This window comes from Cherax quadricarinatus, chromosome 24, assembly GCF_038502225.1.
Source record: "Cherax quadricarinatus isolate ZL_2023a chromosome 24, ASM3850222v1, whole genome shotgun sequence".
Taxonomy (NCBI): Eukaryota; Metazoa; Arthropoda; class Malacostraca; order Decapoda; family Parastacidae; genus Cherax; species Cherax quadricarinatus.
In genome coordinates this window covers 19,057,437-19,079,302 of record NC_091315.1, presented here as the reverse complement: position 1 = coordinate 19,079,302, position 21,866 = coordinate 19,057,437, and the positions used below count along the sequence as shown (strand labels likewise).

At 37.8% G+C, this 21,866-nt stretch overlaps 1 protein-coding gene across 2 annotated transcripts in view; it reads right to left on the bottom strand.

The window, feature by feature from the left end:
• The window catches only part of Ca-alpha1T (Ca[2+]-channel protein alpha[[1]] subunit T), a 658,731-nt gene that overhangs the window by 566,125 nt on the left and 70,740 nt on the right, over positions 1-21,866 (bottom strand). For both annotated transcript variants that reach the window (XM_070088225.1, XM_070088226.1), the window contains 2 exons: positions 15,018-15,130; positions 14,664-14,833 (listed from right to left, as the gene is read on the bottom strand). In XM_070088225.1, coding sequence (XP_069944326.1) covers positions 14,664-14,833; positions 15,018-15,130 — 283 coding nt within the window. The remainder of the gene's footprint in view (positions 1-14,663; positions 14,834-15,017; positions 15,131-21,866) is intronic.

Here is a 21,866-nt window from a genome sequence, read left to right as displayed (position 1 = left end):
CCTCATCACATTACTCTTTTCTATGTTCACTTTCAACTTTCTACCTTTACACACACTCCCGAACTCATCCACTAACTTTTGCAATTTTTCTTTAGAATCTCCCATAAGCACAGTATCATCAGCAAGAAGTAACTGTGTCAATTCCCATTTCGTATTTGATTCCCCATAATTTAATCCCACCCCTCTCCCGAACACCCTAGCATTTACTTCTTTTACAACCCCATCTAAAAATATATTAACCCTTTCAGGGTCCGTCCCTTAGATCTACGGCTTTACACTCAGGGTCCAAACCATAGATCTATGCCAAAATTCTAGCGGTGTCAAATTTAGCGCAAGAAGGCTGGTAGGCCTACATCTGAGAGAATGGGTCTGGGTGGTCAGTGTGCACACCATAGAAAAAATCTGGACACCCACATGGCATTGTGGGAACACCAGCAAAGTAGCTTTGTTCATTGTGCCTGGCAGCAAGGAAGCTCTCACTCCCCACTCACTCTCTGGGTGAATTCTGACTCTCCTCTTCACAACTTACAGTAGTTCTAAGACCGATGGAAGTGGAGATGAAGACGAATTCTATGGTTTTAAACCATATGGTACCATTGTGCCATATGGTACAATGGTACCATATGGTATAATGGTGCCATGTCATACAATGGTATATGGTACAATGCTATCATATGGTACAATGGTATATGGTACAATGCTATCATATGGTACAATGGTACCATATGGTACAATGTACCATATAGTACATTGTACCATATGGTACATTATACCATATGGTACAGGGTACAGGGACCCTAATGGAAACAAGTCTGTCTGGCTTTTTTGGGTTATCCTAGGTTCTCCAAATATATGCTGCTAAGTATGATATTCTATGTAACTTTATTTGTGTATAACTAAATAAACTTACTTATGATGCCACATGCACTTGAGTAAGTTTATTCAGGTGTACAGAAATACAATTACATAGATTATCATACATAGCAGCATAAGTATAAAATCATAGGATAACCCAAAAAAGTCATGATGACTTATTTCCATAGTTATCCCTGTATCTGTACCATATGGTGTCCCATACTGTATGGTACTCTGTACCATATGGTACCCTGTGCCATATGGTACCCTGTGCCATATGGTACCCTGTGCCATATGGTACCCTGTGCCATATGGTACCCTGCATCATATGTTATCCTGTACTGCATGGTACCCTATACCATATAGTACAATGTACCATATGGTACCCTGTAACATATAATACCGTGTACCATATGTTAAATAGGTGTTGGTGGCATGAGACACCAGCCAAGACTGAGTGAGTGGCGACACAAGTTAGCTACTGACTCTCCAGTTTCCCAGACAAAGTGCTTTGTCATCCACCTCAAGGAACACATCAAGTTCCTGTACACTTGTAAATATATAATAGAACATTACTAATATATAACATTTATGCATATTTTTGTTGTAAACAACTATTGTAAACAAAATAATGATGAAAATATCAGTGTGTTTATTGTGTTGAATACAACAGTACCATATGGTACAATGAACCATATGGTATCATTGTACTGTATGGTGCAATGTACCATATGGTACCATTGGATCATATAGTACCATAAGGTACCATTACACCATATGGTACCATTGTATCATATGGTACCATTGAACCAAATGGTGCCATTGTACCATATGGTACCATTGTATCATATGGTACCATTGTATCATGTGCCATTGTACCATATTGTACCATATGGTACCATTGCACCCAATAGCACCATTGTACCATATGGTACTAAATGGTACTGTTGTATTCAACACAATAACTGCACTAATATTTTCATCATTTTGTTTACAATAAACTTGTAAACAAGTTTTGTAAGCAATATAAAGATAAACAAATTAGTGCAGTTATTGTGTTGAATACAATGAGTGTACACTTACACAATATACATTATATTGGTCTCACAGGCCACAAATGTTATTAGAAAAAGAAAAAAATTAGAAAAGAAAAGAAAAAGCATAAAAAACGTAAAATAAATAAATGGGATTTTGCGGAAGTCATGATGTTGCCGCCACCTGGTCATTTTGGGTCAACTTCCCGCCGCTGTATCTCGGTAAGTACTGATCAGAAAAAAAATTTTTTGTCTTATTACCTTCACAAAAATATACTCTTTAATTCTGTAAGAAAAAATAATTTTTTTTTTTTTTAAATTTCTTGGACACTGGAGCACCACTTCAGATTTGGCCTTGGACCCTGAAGGGGTTAAACAACCATGGTGACATTACACATCCCTGTCTAAGACCTACTTTTACCGGGAAGTAGTCTCCCTCTCTTCTACACATCCTAACCTGAGCCTCACTATCCTCATAAAAACTCTTTACAGCATTTAGTAACTTACCACCTATTCCATATACTTGCAACATCTGCCACATTGCTCCCCTATCTACTATATCACATGCCTTTTCCAAATCCATAAATGCAATAAAAACTTCCCTACCTTTATCTAAATACTGTTCACATATATGCTTCAATGTAAACACTTGATCTACACATCCTCTACCCACTCTGAAACCACCTTGCTCATCCGCAATCCTACATTCTGTCTTACCTCTAATTCTTTCAATTATGACCCTACCGTACACTTTTCCTGGTATACTCAGTAAACTTATTCCTCTATAATTTTTACAATCTCTTTTGTCCCCCTTCCTTTTATATAAAGGGACTATACGTGCTCTTCTGCCAATCCCTAGGTACCTTCCCCTCTTTCATACATTTATTAAACAAAAATACAAACCACTCCAACACTATATACCCCCCCGCTTTTAACATTTCTGTCATGATCCCGTCAGTTCCAGCTGCTTTACCCCCTTTCATTCTACATAATGCCTCACGCACCTCCCCCACACTAACATCCTGTTCTTCTTCACTCCAAAAAGATAGTATATCTCCCTGGCCAGTGCATGAACTTATCGCTTCCCTTTCTTCCTCAACATTTAAAAGTTTCTCAAAATATTCTCACCATCTACCCAAAACCTCCATCTCCCCATCTACTAACTCCCCTACTCTGTTTCTAACTGACAAATCCATTCGTTCTCTAGGGTTTCTTAACTTGTTTAACTTACTCCAAAATTTTTTCTCTTATTTTCATTAAAATTTCCTGACAGTGTCTCTCCCACTCTATCATCTGCTCCCCTTTTGCACTCTCTCACCACTCTCTTTACCTTGCTTTTACTCTCCATATACTCTACTCTTCTGCTTTGTAAAAACCTCTCATAAGCTACCTTTTTCTCTTTTATCACACCCTTTACTTCACCATTCCACCAATCACTCCTCTTTCCTCCTGCACCCACCCTCCTATAACCACAAACTTCTGCCCCACATTCTAATACTGCATTTTTAAAACTACTCATACTTGCACCAGCCCACCTTTCTGCCAATAGTTGCTTATATCTCACCCGAACTTCCTCCTCCCTCATTTTATGCACTTTTACCTCCCTCTTGCTTGTTGTTGCCATTTTCCTCTTTTCCCATCTACCTCTCACTCTAACTGTAGCTACAACTAAATAATGATCCGATATATCAGTTGCCCCTCTAAAAACGTGTACATCCTGGAGCCTACCCATCAACCTTTTATCCACCATTACATAATCTAACAAACTACTTTCATTACATGCTATATCATACCTTATATATTTATCCTCTTCTTCATAAAATATGTATTACTTATTACGAAACCTTTTTCTACACATAGCTCAATTAAAGGCTCCCCATTTTCATTTACCCCTGGCACCCCAAATTTACCTACTACTCCCTCTACAACATTTTTGCCCGCATTAGCATTGAAATCCCCAACCACCATTACTCTCACACTTGGTTCAAAACTCCCCATGCATTCACTCAACATTTCCTAAAATCTCTCTCTCTCCTCTACACTTCTCTCTTCTCCAGGTGCATATACGCCTACTATAACCCACTTTTCACATCCAACCTTTATTTTACTCCACATAATCCTTGAATTAATACATTTATAGTCCCTCTTTTCCTGCCATAACTTATCCTTCAACATTATTGCTACTCCTTCTTTAGCTCTAACTCTATTTGAAACCCCTGACCTAATCCCATTTATTCCTCTCCACTGAAACTCTCCCACCCCCTTCAGCTTTGTTTCACTTAAAGCCAGGACATCCAGCTTCTTCTCATTCATAACATCCACAATCATCTTTTTCTTATCATTTGCACAACATCCACGCACATTCAGACTTCCCACTTTGACAATTTTCTTCTTCTTATTCTTTTTAGTAATTATTACAGGAGAAGGGGTTACTAGCCCATTGCTCCCGGGATTTTAGTTAATTTTTACAACATGCATGGCTTACTGAGGAATTCATTCTATTTTATTTCACCCTCTCTACATGTCCAAACCACCTCAATAACCCCTCCTCAGCCCTCTGGTAATCCCACACCTCCTCCTAATCTCCAAACTAGGGATTCTCTGCATTATATTCACACCACACATTGCCCTTAGACATGACATCTCCACAGCCTCCAGCCTTCTCCTTGTTGCAACATTCACCACCCATGCCTCACACCCTTACAAGAGCGTTGGTATAACTATACTCTCATAAATTCCCCTCTTTGCTTTCATGAATAAAGTTCTTTGTCTTCACAGACTCCTGAGTGCACCACACACCTTTTTCCCTTTGTCCATTCTATGATTCACCTCATTTCTCATAGATCCACCTGCTGACATGTCCATTCCCAAATATCTGAATACATTCACCGCCTCCATACTCACTCCCTCCAATCTGATATCTAATCTTCCATTACCTAATTTTTTGGCTATCCTCATCGCCTTATTCTTTCCTACATTCACTTGTAATTTCCTTCTTTTACATATCCTACCAAACTCATCAACCAAACTCTGCAATTTCTCTTCAGAATCTCTCAAAAGCACAGTGTCATCAGCAAAGAGCAACTGTGACAACTCCCACTTTGTGTTAGATTCTTTATCTTTTAACCTCACATCTCTTGCCAACACCCGAGCATTCACTTCTCTTACAACTCCATCTATAAAATATATTGAACAACCATGGTGACATCACACATCCCTGTCTAAGGCCTACTTTTACTGGGAAACAATCTCCCTTTCACCTACATGCTCTAACCTGAGCCTCACTATCCTTGTAAAGACTTATAATTCTATGGGTTTAGTGCTTCCCCATTATAATAATAATAATGAGTGAGCTCAGGAATGCTACCACTAGTTGGCGCAGGAAATGCCACAACATCTGCTGAGCAGTGCACGTGTTTACCTTACCATGGAAGCATTTCTCTTGTGTTTTGCTTGTGTTTTGTACAGTTATTTTGCCAAATTTCTTTTTTCTAACCATGGGTCCTAAGAAAGTAAATGCAAAGGACAGTGCTGAGAAAAAAAAGAGGATGATGTCTATGGAATTAAAGCACGAAATCATAGATAAACACAGACGAGGTGTGCAGGTTATGGGTTGTAGCATTAAGAGTATAGCAAGTAAGTTAAGCGATTAAGCGATAGAAAAAGGACGAAATGAAAAGAACTCCTCCAATGTTGTTGGGGTTTATAGGGCCACTGAGAGCATAGGCCACTCTGCCAGCATCTCTTCTCCAAGGTAAATATGTACATACACTTTATAAAACCAGTTTATTTCTTTAAATTCTCAATTATGTTTTACTATGTTTTTATAAAATATTTCTTATTTATAAATACATTGTTTCAGTGTTTTCCTTATGAAACTAGTGATCTAGTGCAGTTAGCCCCCACAAACACTCCATTTTCTCTTATAATAAGAGCATGGGAAGATATGATCAGAGTGGCAGTGGGAATGGCCCCCACCAATCACATGATATATATATTCTAGAATGAATATCATGTTCCAATGTTATTTATATTGTTTATGTCATATCAGACAAACTGTGAAAGATAAATAAGCCGTAGAGTTGATATTAGCGTTATATTGAAGTATTTTGTCCTGTCTCCTGAAAGCAGGAATACCGCTGGAATGGAGTAATGGCATTTCAATTAATTTAACCCTTTGAGGGTTTCGGACGTACTAGTATGGCTTACGCGCAGGGGTTTTTGACGTACTAGTACACATAAATTCTAGCGCCGTCAAATCTCATGGGAAAAGGCTGGTAGGCCTAGATGTGAGAGAATGGGTCTGTGTGGTTGGTGTGCGCGGTAGAAAAAAAATCTGGGACCCAGTGGTGCATTGTGAGAACGCCATCTTAGTACACAATGTCCACCATGCCTCGCGGTAAGAAGTTCCTCACTCATCAGCGAATTGGGACACTTTTGTTCCCCTGTGACAGTTCTAATACAGATGGAAGTGCCAGTGAAGATGAGTTTCAAGGTTTTGGTGAGGTTTTGACCGAAACTAATGACCATAATATCGGTAATAGTGAGGAAAACCCAGACGACCCTCAGCCTTCCACCTCTGGTGCTGGGCCATCTTGTTCACATTCAGTTGTACCAGAATCGAAGAGGAAACTCCTATTTTCCCAAATCCCAGACTCAGATGTGAGCATTTGTGATGATAGTGATAGTGATTATGAACTACAAGCTCTTGAAAACAGTTCCAGTAGTGATAGTGAAGTGGAATATTCCCCAGTGAAGCATCAGTATATACGACAATATGTGCGCTCTGGTAGTGTGCCATATACTATTCCAAGGGGAAGGAGTACATCTCGGAGTACATCCCATGGCTGTACAACAGGAACAGACAGTGAAAATGATGATAATAGCGTTGCAATTGGAATGGAAAATGTGCATTGTGGTGGTACTGGTGGTGACAGCCGTGAGGCACCAGCAGTGGGCCACGCTGCCACCCACGCCACTGCCTCAGCTGATCTACAACAAAGGCCACCATCCCCCACCCACCCACCACACCAGCCTCCACAACCACAACCACCTGTTATTGTCCAGTACCCACCAGCAGACTGCACCTGTGATTGGCAGGAAGCTGTCAATTTTGTTCCAAATGCCCACCAGTTTGATGACAGCCAAAGTGGAATACAGCCATCTTGTACACTTGGGAACAATGCCACTGAACTGGAATGTTTCGAGTTATTCTTTGACGAACCCCTGATGGAAAGTATTGTCATGGAAAGCAACACATACTACGAGTACACCATGGCAAACACAATACTTTCACCAAAATCACATCTACACCAGTGGAAGGAGGCAGCTGTGGCTGAGATGTATCTTTTCTTTGCCACAATAATGCTTATCCTAGGTAGTAGGTTGGTAGACAGCAACCATCCAGGGAGGTACTACCGTCCTGCCAAGTGAGTGTAAAACGAAAGCCTGTAATTGTTTTACATGATGGTAGGATTGCTGGTGTCTTTTTTTTCTGTCTCATGAACATGCATGATTTCAGGTACGTCTTGCTACTTCTACTTACACTTAGGTCACACTACACATACATGTACAAGCGTATATATACATACCCCTCTGGGTTTTCTTCTATTTTCTTTCTAGTTCTTGTTCTTGTTTATATCCTCTTATCTCCATGGGGAAGTGGAACAGAATTCTTCCTCCGTAAGCCATGCGTGTTGTAAGAGGCGACTAAAATGCCAGGAGCAAGGGGCTAGTAACCCCTTCTCCTGTATATATTACTAAATTTGAAAAGAGAAACTTTTGTTTTTCCTTTTGGCCCACCCCTCTTTGGTGGGATATGGCCGGTGTGTTGAAAGAAAGAAGAAAGAATAATGCTTATGCCACATGTGCATAAGCACAAAGTGAAATCATACTGGTCAACAGACCGCCTGATTGCAACCCCAGGTTTCAGTGATATAATGCCAGTGAATCGATTTGTGCTAATGTTACGTATGCTTCACTTCTCAGACAAAACCAGGCCTGACAGAAACGACAGGTTATATAAGATTAGGCATGTGTTTGTGTATCTGAAAGAGAAATTCAATATGTATTTTTATCCCTTCAGGAAGCTTGTAATTGACGAGTCTTTGATTCTGTTCAAAGGAAGACTCTCTTTCAAGCAGTACATACCAAGCAAGAGGAAATGCTTTGGTATAAAGTTGTTTGTGCTTTGTGATTGTTACAGTGGTCTGGTATTGGATATTATTGTGTACACTGGAAGTTATACATTGCAAAATACCAGGAAGTTATTGGGCATCTCTGGCGATGTGGTTAGAACAATGATAGAACCATACCTTGGTAAGGGGCATATATTATATACTGATAACTGGTACACAAGCCCCTCACTCAGTGATTTTTTGCGAGTGAACATGACAGATGTGCGTGGCACAGACTTGGGAGGGAGTGACTTGCAGGACTTTGAACTTTGCTTGTAGAAAACTGTGGCCAGAATACACAAACAACCCGCACATAGAAGAGAGGAGCTTACGACGACGTTTCGGTCCGACTTGGACCATTCACCAAGTCACACTATGTGCGGATTATTTGTGTATCGTTCCAGTCACAGCACTGTGCCTTTTTTTTGTTATTTGTGGCCAGAATGTGTACAAGAGAGGGATTTTGAAGGGTTTGGGGCTAACCCTGAGGAGCCTATGCTAGTTGTGGAATCTACTGTGGCACTGGGGAAGTCCATGGGGTTGGAGGTTAGTGGTGAGGATGTGGAAGAGTTGATGGAGGACAATGATGAAGAGCTAACCACTACAGAGCTGCAAGAGTTTGAGGTGCAACAACAACATACCACAGATCAGGAATTTCCTTCAGAGGAGGAGGAGGAAGAAGAGATGGAGGAAGTTGCCTTCTTCAACAATTAAGGACATTTGTACAATGTGGACAAAGGTGCAAGCATTTATGGATGAACATCACCCTGACACAGCTGTTGCAGGCTGTGCTGGTGGCATTTATAATGACAATGTTGTGTCCCATTTTAAGAAAATTTTAAAGAGATGCCAGAAACAGAGCTCTCTTTTACAGATTTTTGATGCAACAGGGATCTAGTGACTCAAGCTGGTCCTAGTGGCATTAAAAAACAAAGAAGGGAGGTAACCCCAGAAAAGGACTTGGTACCTAAAGTCCTTATGGAAGGGGATTCCCCTTCCAAACAATAATACACCTCCATCCTCTCCCCTCCTCCTGTTTCATCACTCATCAATAAGTCTTCAATAAAGGTGTCATTTTAGTATTGTTTATTCTACATATCTCACTGTTTTCTGTGTAGGGAAATGTATATTTCAAGTAAAAAAATTATTTTCTTTAACCCTCTCAGGGTTGGTGCCGTACTAGTATGGCTTGCATGCCAGGGTTGGTGCCGTACTAATACACAAATTCTAGAGCCTTCAAATCTAGCAAGAGAAAGCTGGTAGGCCTACATATGAAAGAATAGGTCTATGTGGTCAGTGTGCACAGTTTAAAAAAAAATCCTGCAGCACACAGTGCATAATGAGATTTCCAGCCAAGACAGGACTCGCAGCAATGGTTTCAAGTTGGAAAAATTCAGATTCAGGAAGGATATAGGAAAGCACTGGTTTGGTAGTAGAGTTGTGGATGAGTGGAACAAACTCCCAAGTACAGTTATAGAGGCTAAAGTGTTGTGTAGTTTTAACCCTTTCAGGGTCCATGCCGTAGATCTACGGCTTTACATTCAGGGTCCAAACTGTAGATATACGCCATGAGCTCAGCTCACTCTGATTAGCTGTGAGTGGTAAATGTGGGCCTAGATATGAGAGAATATATCTATGTGGTATGTGTGCACCACATAAAACAAATCCTGCAGCACACAGTGTATAATGAGAGAAAAAAAAAATGAGATCGTGATTTTTAATTAAAACAGCGACTTTGCAGTGTTTTTTTCATATGTTTTTTATAGGTGTACAGTGGACCCCAGGTTCGCGATGCCATCGGTATCCGATAAATCCGGTATGCGATACATTCTAACGCAAAAATTTTGCCTCTGTTCCCATTAAAAAAACCCGGTATACGCGATTCGTCCGAGACGTGTCCACGTGTGGCCTGAACTGCCCCGTGTGTGCCAGTGTTTACAAGCCAGCCAGTGTGCTCGCATTTAAGGATACATTCGGTACATTCCATATTATCACAGTGTTTTTGGTGCTTGTTTCTGCAAAATAAGTCACCATGGGCCCCAAGAAAGCGTCTAGTGCCAACCCTTCAAGAAAAAGGGTGCTAATGACTATTGAAATGAAGAAAGAGATGCAATTGCAAAGTACGAAAGTGGAGTGCGTGTGTCGGAGCTGGCCAGGTTGTATACCAAACCCCAATCAACCATCTCTACTACAGTGACCAGGAAAACGACAATCAAGGAAGCTGTTGTTGCAAAAGGTGCAACTGTGATTATGAAACAGCGACCGCAAGTCTTAGAAAATGTTGAGAGACTGTTATTGGTGTGGATAAATGAAAAACAGATAGCAGGAGATAGCATCTCTCAAGCGATCATTTGTGAAAAGGCTAGGCAGTTGCATGACGATTTGGTAAAGAAATTGCCTGCAACTAGTGGTGATGTGAGTGAATTTAAGGCCAGCAAAGGTTGGTTTGAAAGATTTAAGAATCGTAGTGGCATACATAGTGTGATTAGGCATGGCGAGGCTGCCAGTTCGGACCAAAAAGCAGCTGAAAAATATGTGAAGGAATTCAAGGATTACATAGACAGTGAAGACTTGAAACCTGAACAAGTGTTTAATTGTGACGAAACAGGCCTGTTTTGGAAGAAATTGCCAAGCAGGACCTACATTACTCAGGAGGAAAAGGCACTCCCAGGACATAAGCCTATGAAAGACAGGCTTACTCTTCTGATGTGTGCCAATGCTAGTGGTGATTGCAAAGTGAAGCCTTTATTGGTGTATCACTCAGAAACTCCCAAAGCGTTCAGGCAAAAGAATATCCTCAAGGCTAATTTGTGTGTGCTGTGGAGGGCAAACAGTAAGGCATGGGTCACTAGGGACTTTTTCTATGACTGGTTACACCATGCATTTGCCCCCAATGTGAAAAATTACCTAACTGAAAAGAAATTAGACCTTAAGTGCCTCCTGGTATTAGACAATGCCCCTGGTCATCCTACAGACTTGGCAGAGTGACTTTCTGGGGACACGAGTTTCATTAAGGTCAAGTTTTTGCATCCTAATACCACTCCTCTCCTGCAGCCCATGGACCAGCAGGTCATTTCCAACTTCAAGAAACTGTACACAAAAGCTATGTTTGAAAGGTGCTTTGAAGTGACCACAGACACTCTATTGACTCTAAAAGAGTTTTGGAAGGATCACTTTAATATCCTCAATTGTGTAAACCTTATAGGTAAGGCTTGGGAGGGAGTGACTAAGAGGACCTTGAACTCTGCTTGGAAAAAACGGTGGCCAGAATGTGTAGACAAAAGGGATTTTGAAGGGTTTGAGGCTAACCCTGGGAATCCTATGCCAGTTGAGGAATCCATTGTGGCATTGGGGAAGTCCTTGGGGTTGGAGGTTAGTGGGGAGGTTGTGGAAGAGTTGGTGGAGGAGGACAATGACGAACTAACCACTGATGAGCTGCTAGATCATCTTCAACAGCAAGAGGCCAGACCTGAGGAAACTGCTTCAGAGGAGGGGATAGAGAAACTGAAGAAGTTGTCTACTTCAAAGATTAAGGAAATGTGTGCAATGTGGCTTAAAGTGCAAACCTTTTTTGATGAAAATCACCCTTGCACAGCTATTGCAAGCCGTGCTGGTGACTATTACACTGACAATGTTGTGAAACACTTTAGGAATGTCATTAAAGGAACGGGAGGTACAGGCCTCTATGGACAGATATGTTGTGCGACAGAGGTCCAGTGACTCTCAAGCTGGTCCTAGTGGCATTAAAAGAAGGGAAGTAATCCCGGAAAAGGACTTGCTACCTCAAGTCCTAATGGAAGGGGATTCCCCTTCTAAACATTAACAACTTTGACACTCTCCCCTCCTCCCATCCCATCAATCATCACCAGATCTTCATTAAAGGTAAGTGTCATGTATTCTATTGTTAGTAGAGTACTACAAACTGTGCATGTCTTCTTCAGTTTATGTGCATTAAACTTAATATTTCATGTGGTAAATTTTTTTTTTTTATACTTTTGGGTGTCTTGCATGGATTAATTTGATTTCCATTATTTCTCATGGGGAAAATTGATTCGCTTTTCGATAATTTTGGTTCACGATGAGCTCTCAGGAACGGATTAATAACGTAAACCGGGGGTCCACTGTATTTGAGATTTCTTGGTCTCATTTGATAGAATGAAAGATATGTTACAGAAGTAGAGTTGATTTTGATTGGTTTTAGTACTGGAAATGGCTTGAAACTCAGCTCAAAGTAGCGGAAATGTTAAATTTTTGTCGATGTTCAAGAGTAAACAAACGACCTCACACGTCTAATACACAGTAGCTGGTGGGTTTAATATACATTCACAAATGTGATGATGATATTTATATAATTATTACAATATTGCATAACAGTAAATCTTCTATTTTTTGGTTTGAATAAAAATTCATTATGTGAAAAAAAATCAAAATGGAATTCATTTGTAAAGCCTGAAAACATAACTAATGAGCCGAGGAAATGTTAGTTTAGTGCCGGGAATGCCTGCATTGTTCATTCTGGACCTTATTTTGAAATTGGAATATTTTTAACTTTGTGTTAAATTGGTCAAATTACCAATTTCCGATCACTTTATTTTGTAGTTGAAACAGTTGACTGGGCGATTTCTTGTGCTCAATCGATAGAACATAAGTAATACTAGTGAAATAGCTAAGAATTTGGTCGACTGGAATAAAGTAATTGGACTAAAATGGGAGTCAAAGCCGGCAAAATCGCCAATTCATAAATATTATTGACACATCAAAATTTGAGAGAGCATAATTTCGTCAATTTTCCATCAAATTTCGTACTTTTTGTTTTAGCACCTTCAGAAAAAGATTCTCTACCATTTCATAAGAAAAAATAACAATTTATTTTTTTTGAAAATTCTTGGACACTGCTGCACCCTTTGAAATTTGGCCTCTGGACCCTGAAAGGGTTAAAAATAGGTTAGATAAATACATGAGTGGGTGTGGGTAGATGTGAGTTGGACGTGACTAGCTTGTGCTGCTGGGTCTGGTGCCGTGCTCCTTCCTTGAGTGGAGGTGACCAGACTGGGTGGGTCATTGTGCTAATTTGGGGGGGTCATTGGGCTAATCCAGGGGAGGGGGAACATGGACCTGCTCCGCATGGGTCAGTAGGCCTGTTGCAGTGTTCCTTCTTTCTTATGTTCTTGTGAGAAAAAAAAAACTTTGACCGTGTTTTTGGTTTAAAACAGCGACTTTGCACTGCATTTTTGAATGGTATTTATGGTTGTATTTTCGTTTTCTTGGTCTCACTTGATAGAATGAAAGATATATCACAGGAATAGAGATGATTTTGATTGATTTCACAGTGAAAAGTACTTTGAAATTGAGCTCAAATTAGCAGAAATGTTTGATTTTTGCCAAAGTTCAAAAGTAAACAAATCATGCCACATGTCCAATACACGTCAACTGGTGAGTCTAATATTCTTTCACAAGTGTGCTGATATTATTTATACCATTTCTACACTAATGCAGAAATCTGCATAACAGTAAATCTTCTATTTATTTATGAGAATAAAAATTCAAAGTGGAAAGCAAAAGAAATGTTAGAGAGGCCTGGGGACGTGACTAATGAACAGAGGAAATGTTATTTTAGTGCCAGGAATGTCTGTCTTGTTTATTTTGGACCCTATTTGGAAATTGGCATCTGTTGAAATTTGTGTGAAACTGGCAAAATTGCCAATTTCTGACCACTTTATTGGATAGCTGAAATCAGGAAATGGGTGGTTTCTTACTCATTCGATAGAAAAAATGGAGTTCTAGTGAAATAGTTATGACTTTTTTGACTGGAACATTGGAATTGGCTGAAAATAGGGCTCAAAGTGGGTGAAATCGCCGATGCGTAAACATCACCAAGACCGCTAACTTCGCAAGAGCATAATTCCATAAGTTTTCCATCAAACTTCATACTTTTGGTGTCATTATGATCAGGAAAGGTTCTCTATCATTTCATAAGAAATTTTTTTTTTTTTTTTTGAAAAATTTCCGACCCTGAGAACAAGTTTCGGAGAGGGCCTGCCAACCTTGAAAGGATTAACACTTTTGGGTGTCTGGAACGGATTAATTGGATTTCCATTATTTACGTGGAAAATTAATTCGGATAACAACAGAATCAGTTAAAGACAAGCTCTCTGGAACGGATTAATGTCATTAACTGGGAGTTCAATGTACACGTTTACCAATGCCTCGGACTTACGATGGGCTCTCTTGCCAGCATTTATACCTAAATAATGTATATTAGAGCTGATTTCCTCTATTCTGTATTTAAATATACAGTACACCACTGTATAAACATTTAAAAATTTACTTGAAATGTTATATATGGTGCAAAGGTGACATTAAAACAATATCGAAGATGACTGACACAAACTCACTACCATTATAGTATGCTCTTCACTTAGCAACGAATTCATTTAAGAACGTGGTCTTAGGAACGGAACTCCGTCATTAAGTGAGGAGAGGCTATATACTGAATCAAAACACTGGAAATTTCCACTTGGAAAGCACTAACTACTGTACAAATGGGTTATTACACATCCAAGTAAAAATAAGGCTTTTCTATAAATAATAAACTTACAAGAAAGATAGCCACCCATGCTAGACCAATGTTGTCAAAGGAAATAGCCCCTTGAAACGGATTCTTGTCTCCCGGACGACAATCAACATAATATTGGTTCCAATTGACGCACGACTCATTGGTCGGCTCATTGGACACGTGCGGAAGCGCAGAGTCATTGCATACCATTCCTGGAGGAATGATAAAAAGTAGTAAGACTTCATAATCACAAAAATAATTACTTCACTTATTTATTCATCAGTAATGGCATATTCTAAAAGTGTTACAGCAGTAGCTTCATTACAAGACATGAGAACCAATCCTTTAATCTTAATAAAATTTAAGAAGTACATAATAAAATAATTTGTTTTTTACCTTGATATTTCATGGGCGGGAGGTCTCGACATTCATGCATGCCATTGTCTTTCGGCAGGGAGCAAATGTAGTCCTTCTCCTCATCGGTTTCTCTGAAGTAGGAGGTGACGGACCTGCAGGAGAAGGTGGATGCAACTTACTGCAGTAGGTATGGTCATGCCAGCCTTGAAGTTGTTAGGCTATTTATCAATTTCCTGGCAATATATTTCTTTTGTTTTTTTTCTTAAAGTTTGTGATATTAATTAACTGTTTACTACTTTCTGAGCCTTCCAAAAAATGAGAGGTTGAGATAAAAAAAATTATTTTTACTTCTATGTATTTTTGAAAATTTATGAAAATTAAATCTTGGAGCAAAGCCAAAAAAATATTATTTCTATTCATATTTTCATACATAAAGCTATTAAAAAATAAATATGGACTTAAACAATTTAGTTTAACATCCTAAGTCTTCATGGGAGTTAACTTAGTAGAAAAAATATTTTACAAATCAACATTTTTAATATTTATTAGTATCATTAATGTAGCTAATAAAGTCAAAGCAAAGTACTGTTATATTTCCATGTTTTGAACAGGCTATGTTAATAGAAGTGTTGCTTGTTTAATATTTTAGTTCAAAAATGAGGTAGTCTAATTAGTTTCTACACTCTGAGTTAAGCACACCATATTATTCTTACACTATCTGCTACAGTCACAGTGTGAAACCTCACTATCCCTGCCAGCCTCTAAAACACTACTTCAGACAATGCCACAAGACTGCTGTACGTGAAGTCGCTTAGGTAAACAATGACCTTAGTCTTCATTTTGTCACACTTTCACAATGGTAATTGCACCACATGATAGGGAAGCTAAGTGGGTACAAAAAGCAGTTTTTATCACACACATATAAAGACTATATACTTTTGCTCATTTTCTTGTCATTTGCCATACTTATGGCAACTAAGAGATGCATAGGGTTGAAGAGATATGTAACTGGATGGCTAATCACTAGTAAATTTCATTTGATCTTTAACTACTCTATAACCTATATCAATATAGAGTAAGAGTTAGTATTAGTCTGCCCAAAATGCCTAGGCATGCTTGTGGCCTTCTTTGTAATTAATATTTTATAACATGTAAACCACACATTGTAAGCTTTACAAGGAAATAAAGATTCTGATTTTGATTTTTGTGGGCCATTTGAAACCCTTCACAAGCCAATACAGCATATTGCACCATGAAAGGAGGGAAACTATGTATTCTTTGTGCATATATCATCCATAAAAATGAGTGACATACACATCTAAGCGACCTCTGGATACAGTACTGAAAAACACCAATGACTTGGGTAGTCACAGTAAGTATAGTAACTACACAGTAGTCACAACTACTGTATAACTTATGCATAACTTATGTACAATATATGTACACAACTGACAAGACAATGGACCCATACAAATTCTATTTTTGAGGGTTAGCACCACTAATAGTTACTAGCTAGTCTACTACCTCATACAAACTAGTTCCAACAACTCCAAATGTTTACTGTCATCAAACACCCTGTACAGTATATAAATTAGCACTAAACACACCAAGTACCACTGACCAAGAATGCTAAGTACTTACAAAGCAAACATGGCATCTAAATCTTGGATAAGAAACAGTGACAAGTGATACACTCACCAGCACAGTTTATGGGACATAAATGACTGACTAGTCACTCCTACTACTGTGGAGAATATAAGCTTTAGACATATTACGAAATGTTAACCTGTTCTTCTTAAAACCTTGTACATTTAAAATGCAAAATTTCTTTTAAACTGAAGTGAGCTCCAATAAATATGGAAATTTATTTTCACCAAGTTTTTTGTATCAGGCACACTGAATTCTAGAGAGACAGAAACTTGCCATAAGAACAGGGCAAGTAGATACAGGTTGACCATAAGTAATCCAGTACCATCGGGACCTGTAGGGTGCCGGATTAGTGATTTTGCCGGATTACAGAATGGTTAAGTTAGAATACGCTTAACCCAATGGTTATATTTATGCATCAGCGATTTCACCCATTTAAGCCCTATTTTTTTACCCATTCCATTATTCCAGTCTACCAAACTCAAAACTATTTTGCTAGTATTCCTTCTATTCTGTCGACTGAGTACAAGAAACAGCCCATTTACCTAGTTCAACTACCTAATCAAGTGGTCAGAAATTGGTAATCTGACCATTTCACACAATTTCAAGAGATGCCAATTTCAAAATAGGGTCCAGAATAAACAATGAAGACATTCCTGGCACTAAAATAACATTCTCTCTGTTCATTAGTCATGTCTCCAGGCTAATCTTATATATCGCTTGCTTTCCATTTTGAATTTTTATTCACACAAAAAGATTTACGGTTATGTAGACTACTGCATTATTGTAATAATTGTATAAATAATGTCAAGCCACTTGTGACTGCATATTAGACCAGCTAGTTGGACACGTATTGGATGGTGACATTATTTGTTTACTCTTGAACATCGACGAAAATCGAACATTTCTGCTAGTTTGAGCTCAATTTCAAGGTACTTTCTGTTGTGAAACCAATCAAAATCATATCTATTTCTGTAATATATCTTCCATTCTATCAAATGATACCAAAAAAAACGAGAATACAACCATAAGAACCATACGAAAATACACCACAAAGTCAATTTTACGCCATAAACATGGCAGCAGTTTTTTTTCTCATTATGCACTGCATGCTGCAGGATTTTTTTTATATAGTGTACATTTACCACACAGACCCATTCTCTCATATGTAGGCCCAGATTTAATGGTCACAACTTATCTGAGTGAGCTGAGCTCATAGCAACCGACAGTGGCTTCAAAGCTACAGTATCTTTTATAGACAATGTACAGTGTATGTGCTCTACACAATGAGAAGCATTTCTTTTATTCACTGGAACCATGGCTATGGCTAAAAGTGAGCAGGTTATAACAATAAATGGAAAAAAAGAAACTGGAATGACTTATGCAGGAAGTACTGGCACCAAATAGTAGTGGCAGGTTGGTGTGACGACCCCGGAAATTTGAAATCATGCTAGCCGAAATTAGTGCCAGATATCTGACTACTGGATTAGTGATGGCCAACCTGTACATGAAGGCAAATTATATGAATTCTTATGGATAAGGAAAACAGACATCTGGGGGAAAATCCTGTCTTACTAAGAGTGACCATACAAGCAATATCTTAATCAAGAAAAAAAAATCTCAATGCCATATACATAAGGAAAAAATAGTATGCATTACTGAAATTACAACATAGTGGTGATAACTGAAGATATTAGTGAGATAAAGAATAACAGGACACAAAGGATACAACTGAAAAAGATTAATCTAAATAATTTTAAGTTTTTGCATCAACTGATGCCAAATGTTTGCCTCATGATATATATATCCATAAGTCTCCAGCAGTAATAAAGAATTTTTTTTTTGACAAGGAGTATAGTAAAAAAAAAAAAATTAATGGACCCTAATTAAACATATTTTGGATTTAATGGACAAAATCCATGGCTGTACAACATTTGGAAATAACAGACAAGATCCATTAAATTCAGAATTGTCTGTTATTGATACAGTCATTTGGGCAAATTTATTTTGGATTTATGAGACAAAGTCCATCAAATCAGAAGTGTCTGTTACTGTTACAGAAAAAATTAAATTTAATGAATTCATTGAGCCCAGAATTGTTCATTATTGTTGTGGTCAAAGTAAATTATTTTTGGATGTAACAGACAAAGTCTGTTAAATCCGTATTCATCTGTTATTGTTACATTTATGAAAAATAATATCCAGAATTAACTGTTATTGTTACAATTACAGTATGGAAAAAATAACATCATTAAGATTTAATGGAGAATCAGCCTCAGTGAATACCCCTTTCCCTTATTAGTCCATTAAATTGAGGGTTAACTGTAATTTACAAAATCCATGAAAAATCAAATACACTTGAGCCATGAAGAAATTATCTAATTTGAGTAATTTTCCAAATGAAGTACATACAGTGGTATCTCGGGATACGAACAGCTCAAAATTTGAACAATTATGTAAGTGTATTTACGTAAGTGCCTTTGTAGGTGTATTTTCAGGGGTCTGAAATGGATTAATGTGATTTACATCATTCCTTATGGGAACAAATTCGTTCGGTATCGGCACTCGAACAGCCTTCTGGAATGAAAAAAAATTCTATCCTGAGGTACCACTGTATATTTAAGTCTAAGTAAAGGATACCTTAAGCATAAACAGAAGATAAGGTGAGAGTCAAAACAAATTAAAACAAAATATGAGAAATTAATCTAGAATAAAGAACAATAAGGAATGGGCATTGCAAATCAAGTCAATGGACAGAAATGAAAAACTGAACAGCATCAAGGCATTCAATATATGAACAAAGGTAAATTCCTGATGTGGTGGCACATTTGATGACAAGCTCATGGCATTATGTTATTGTGTGGATCTTCACATTAGCAATAACTCTGGATGAGACTCTGGGATGGTGACAATGAAAAAAAATGGATATGCAGTTGCCACTAAACACATAATGGGAATACGTGTAGAGAATCTTTTACTTGGAAGCAACACTTACTGAAAAAATACTGCATAACAACATCCACTGAATCACAAAGAATTGTTTCAAAACCCATCTTAAAAAATTCTACAATATCTCTGCAAAGGCTATCAAGATTATTAATAATAAAAAAGTAAATATTTATATATTTCATCTGGTATCACTTGGCAAGCAAACTTATTGAATTTCCACATTACATTAGAGGAGCAGTAGTCAGTTAAGCAGTAGTAGTGGAGAACTTTAAGTGAAGAGTAACTCAGAAGTAAATCCAATAATCTGTGCAGTCCATTAATTACCATATCAGTTACACTAAATGCTCTTTTGACATCCTACTATCACTTTCTACTATTACATCTACTTCTGTTATGACAAAGAGGAAATACTGAAAGTTGAAAATAAAAGGCCACTCTATACATGAGAAATAAGTAGTACAAGACTATATGTATGTTAGAACATTCTTAATGAAGTTTAGTTGATAGAGGCTAATTTAAAACTATTAGGTCAGACTACACACGAACACGAGCCACAATAAGCAGCTCAAGGAACCATCATAACAGTAAAGTAATTCATATCAAAGGACTGTAGAAGTGAGAATATATCTCGTCTTTTTGCATAGTGTTACAAAGGAAGTTTTGTAAGGAATAACTCAAAACTGAGGTAAATAAACAACGAACACCTTGCATCTTTAATGACTTGCAATTACAACTGTTTAAATAATGATTATATATCTAAGACTGCTTGAAAGCAATGAATCATTTTATTAAAGAATATTCAACAAATTATGACCTGTATACAGTAGGAACGCCGTATCTGCAGGTCTGGTTTCCACAGTTTTAGTAAGCAGTGATGTTGGTAGTTCAAAGCCTAAGAAAAGCCGTGAGGTGCTTCCTATCTGAGAAAAAGTGCTAATTCTTGACTTGCTGTGCATCATTTATCAAAATTAAACTATCATGACCATAACACTTATCATGACCATTAAACTATCATGACCACAACACAAGGCATAGATCACTCTTTGATGTTCCTCGTGTCCATCTCACACTATGCAAAAACTCAGTGCACACAAAAGGCCCAAAAATCTGGAATTCATTACCTGTGAATATAAAAGAAACACTGTCTGTTTATACATTCAAGTCTCTTCTTAAAAATCACTTATTCACCCACAACTCAATAAATACTGAATAATTGTATCTCATAAATGTTTAACCTGTGACCCTATCAAACTTTGTCTTTTTTTTAATTATATTACCTAACAGAATACTCCATTCTATTGAATGCACAGCAACTCAGTAAATGACCATATGACCTGTCTTTGAAATACTCATTTGTGCTTAATTGTTATTTGTTTACTATAATTTTTACCACTGAATATATCATTGCTTAGTTAATTTTAAGCCTGCAAATAATGCTCTGCATACAAGGGGCTTCTGGCATGTTACACTTAACCATTGTATTTCTTTGTACATCTATGTATCATGTCCAAATTAATAGTAAATAAATAAATAAAAATAAATAAATGTATGTAAATGAAAAACGACATATATAGGGTTTGCTACTATCCGCAGTAGGGCGCGGAACATATCCTCTGAGGATACGGGGATCCTATTGTAATTACCTTCGGATACAGCTTATTAATACACATGGTTGCACAAATCATATGCACAAACAAGGAAAGACTTTACATTTTTTTAGGGACAATGACTTGGAATTTAGAAGCTACTGCAGTGGTCCTCTATTCTTATGTAATGGTAGGTGTGAATACCCAGCTAATTATGTACTTGGTTTCCAAAATTCCTTAAACAGACGTGTTTTACTTCAAAGTTTTATTGTGCTGACTTGCTAGGTTTTTACAACACATACAAATTAGACAGGCTTTAAGAAACTACAGACACACTTATGTGATGGGTTACCCCCTCATCTATCATCATCTTCATTACTAAATTAATGTTTCACTTTTTTAATAGACCCCATGGTCTGGTATGTCAACATGCAAGTTGAGGGGATAAAGACGTATCCCACTGGGGCAGTAACATACTGTCCTCCCTCGCTCTAGTTCCTTTTCTGTCTGGGATTATACTGTCCATTACATACATTTTTGGTAATAATACACAACTGCTTTTTGACAGAGTTCAGCAAATTAATTACATATACTGTAGTTTGGTTGACAATGAGTTTAGGGGGTTCAGTTTTAAGCTTTGCTATGATATATTATGTAAATTCTCAAATATCACGTATATTGAGCAAGGAGATATTATATTTTTGTT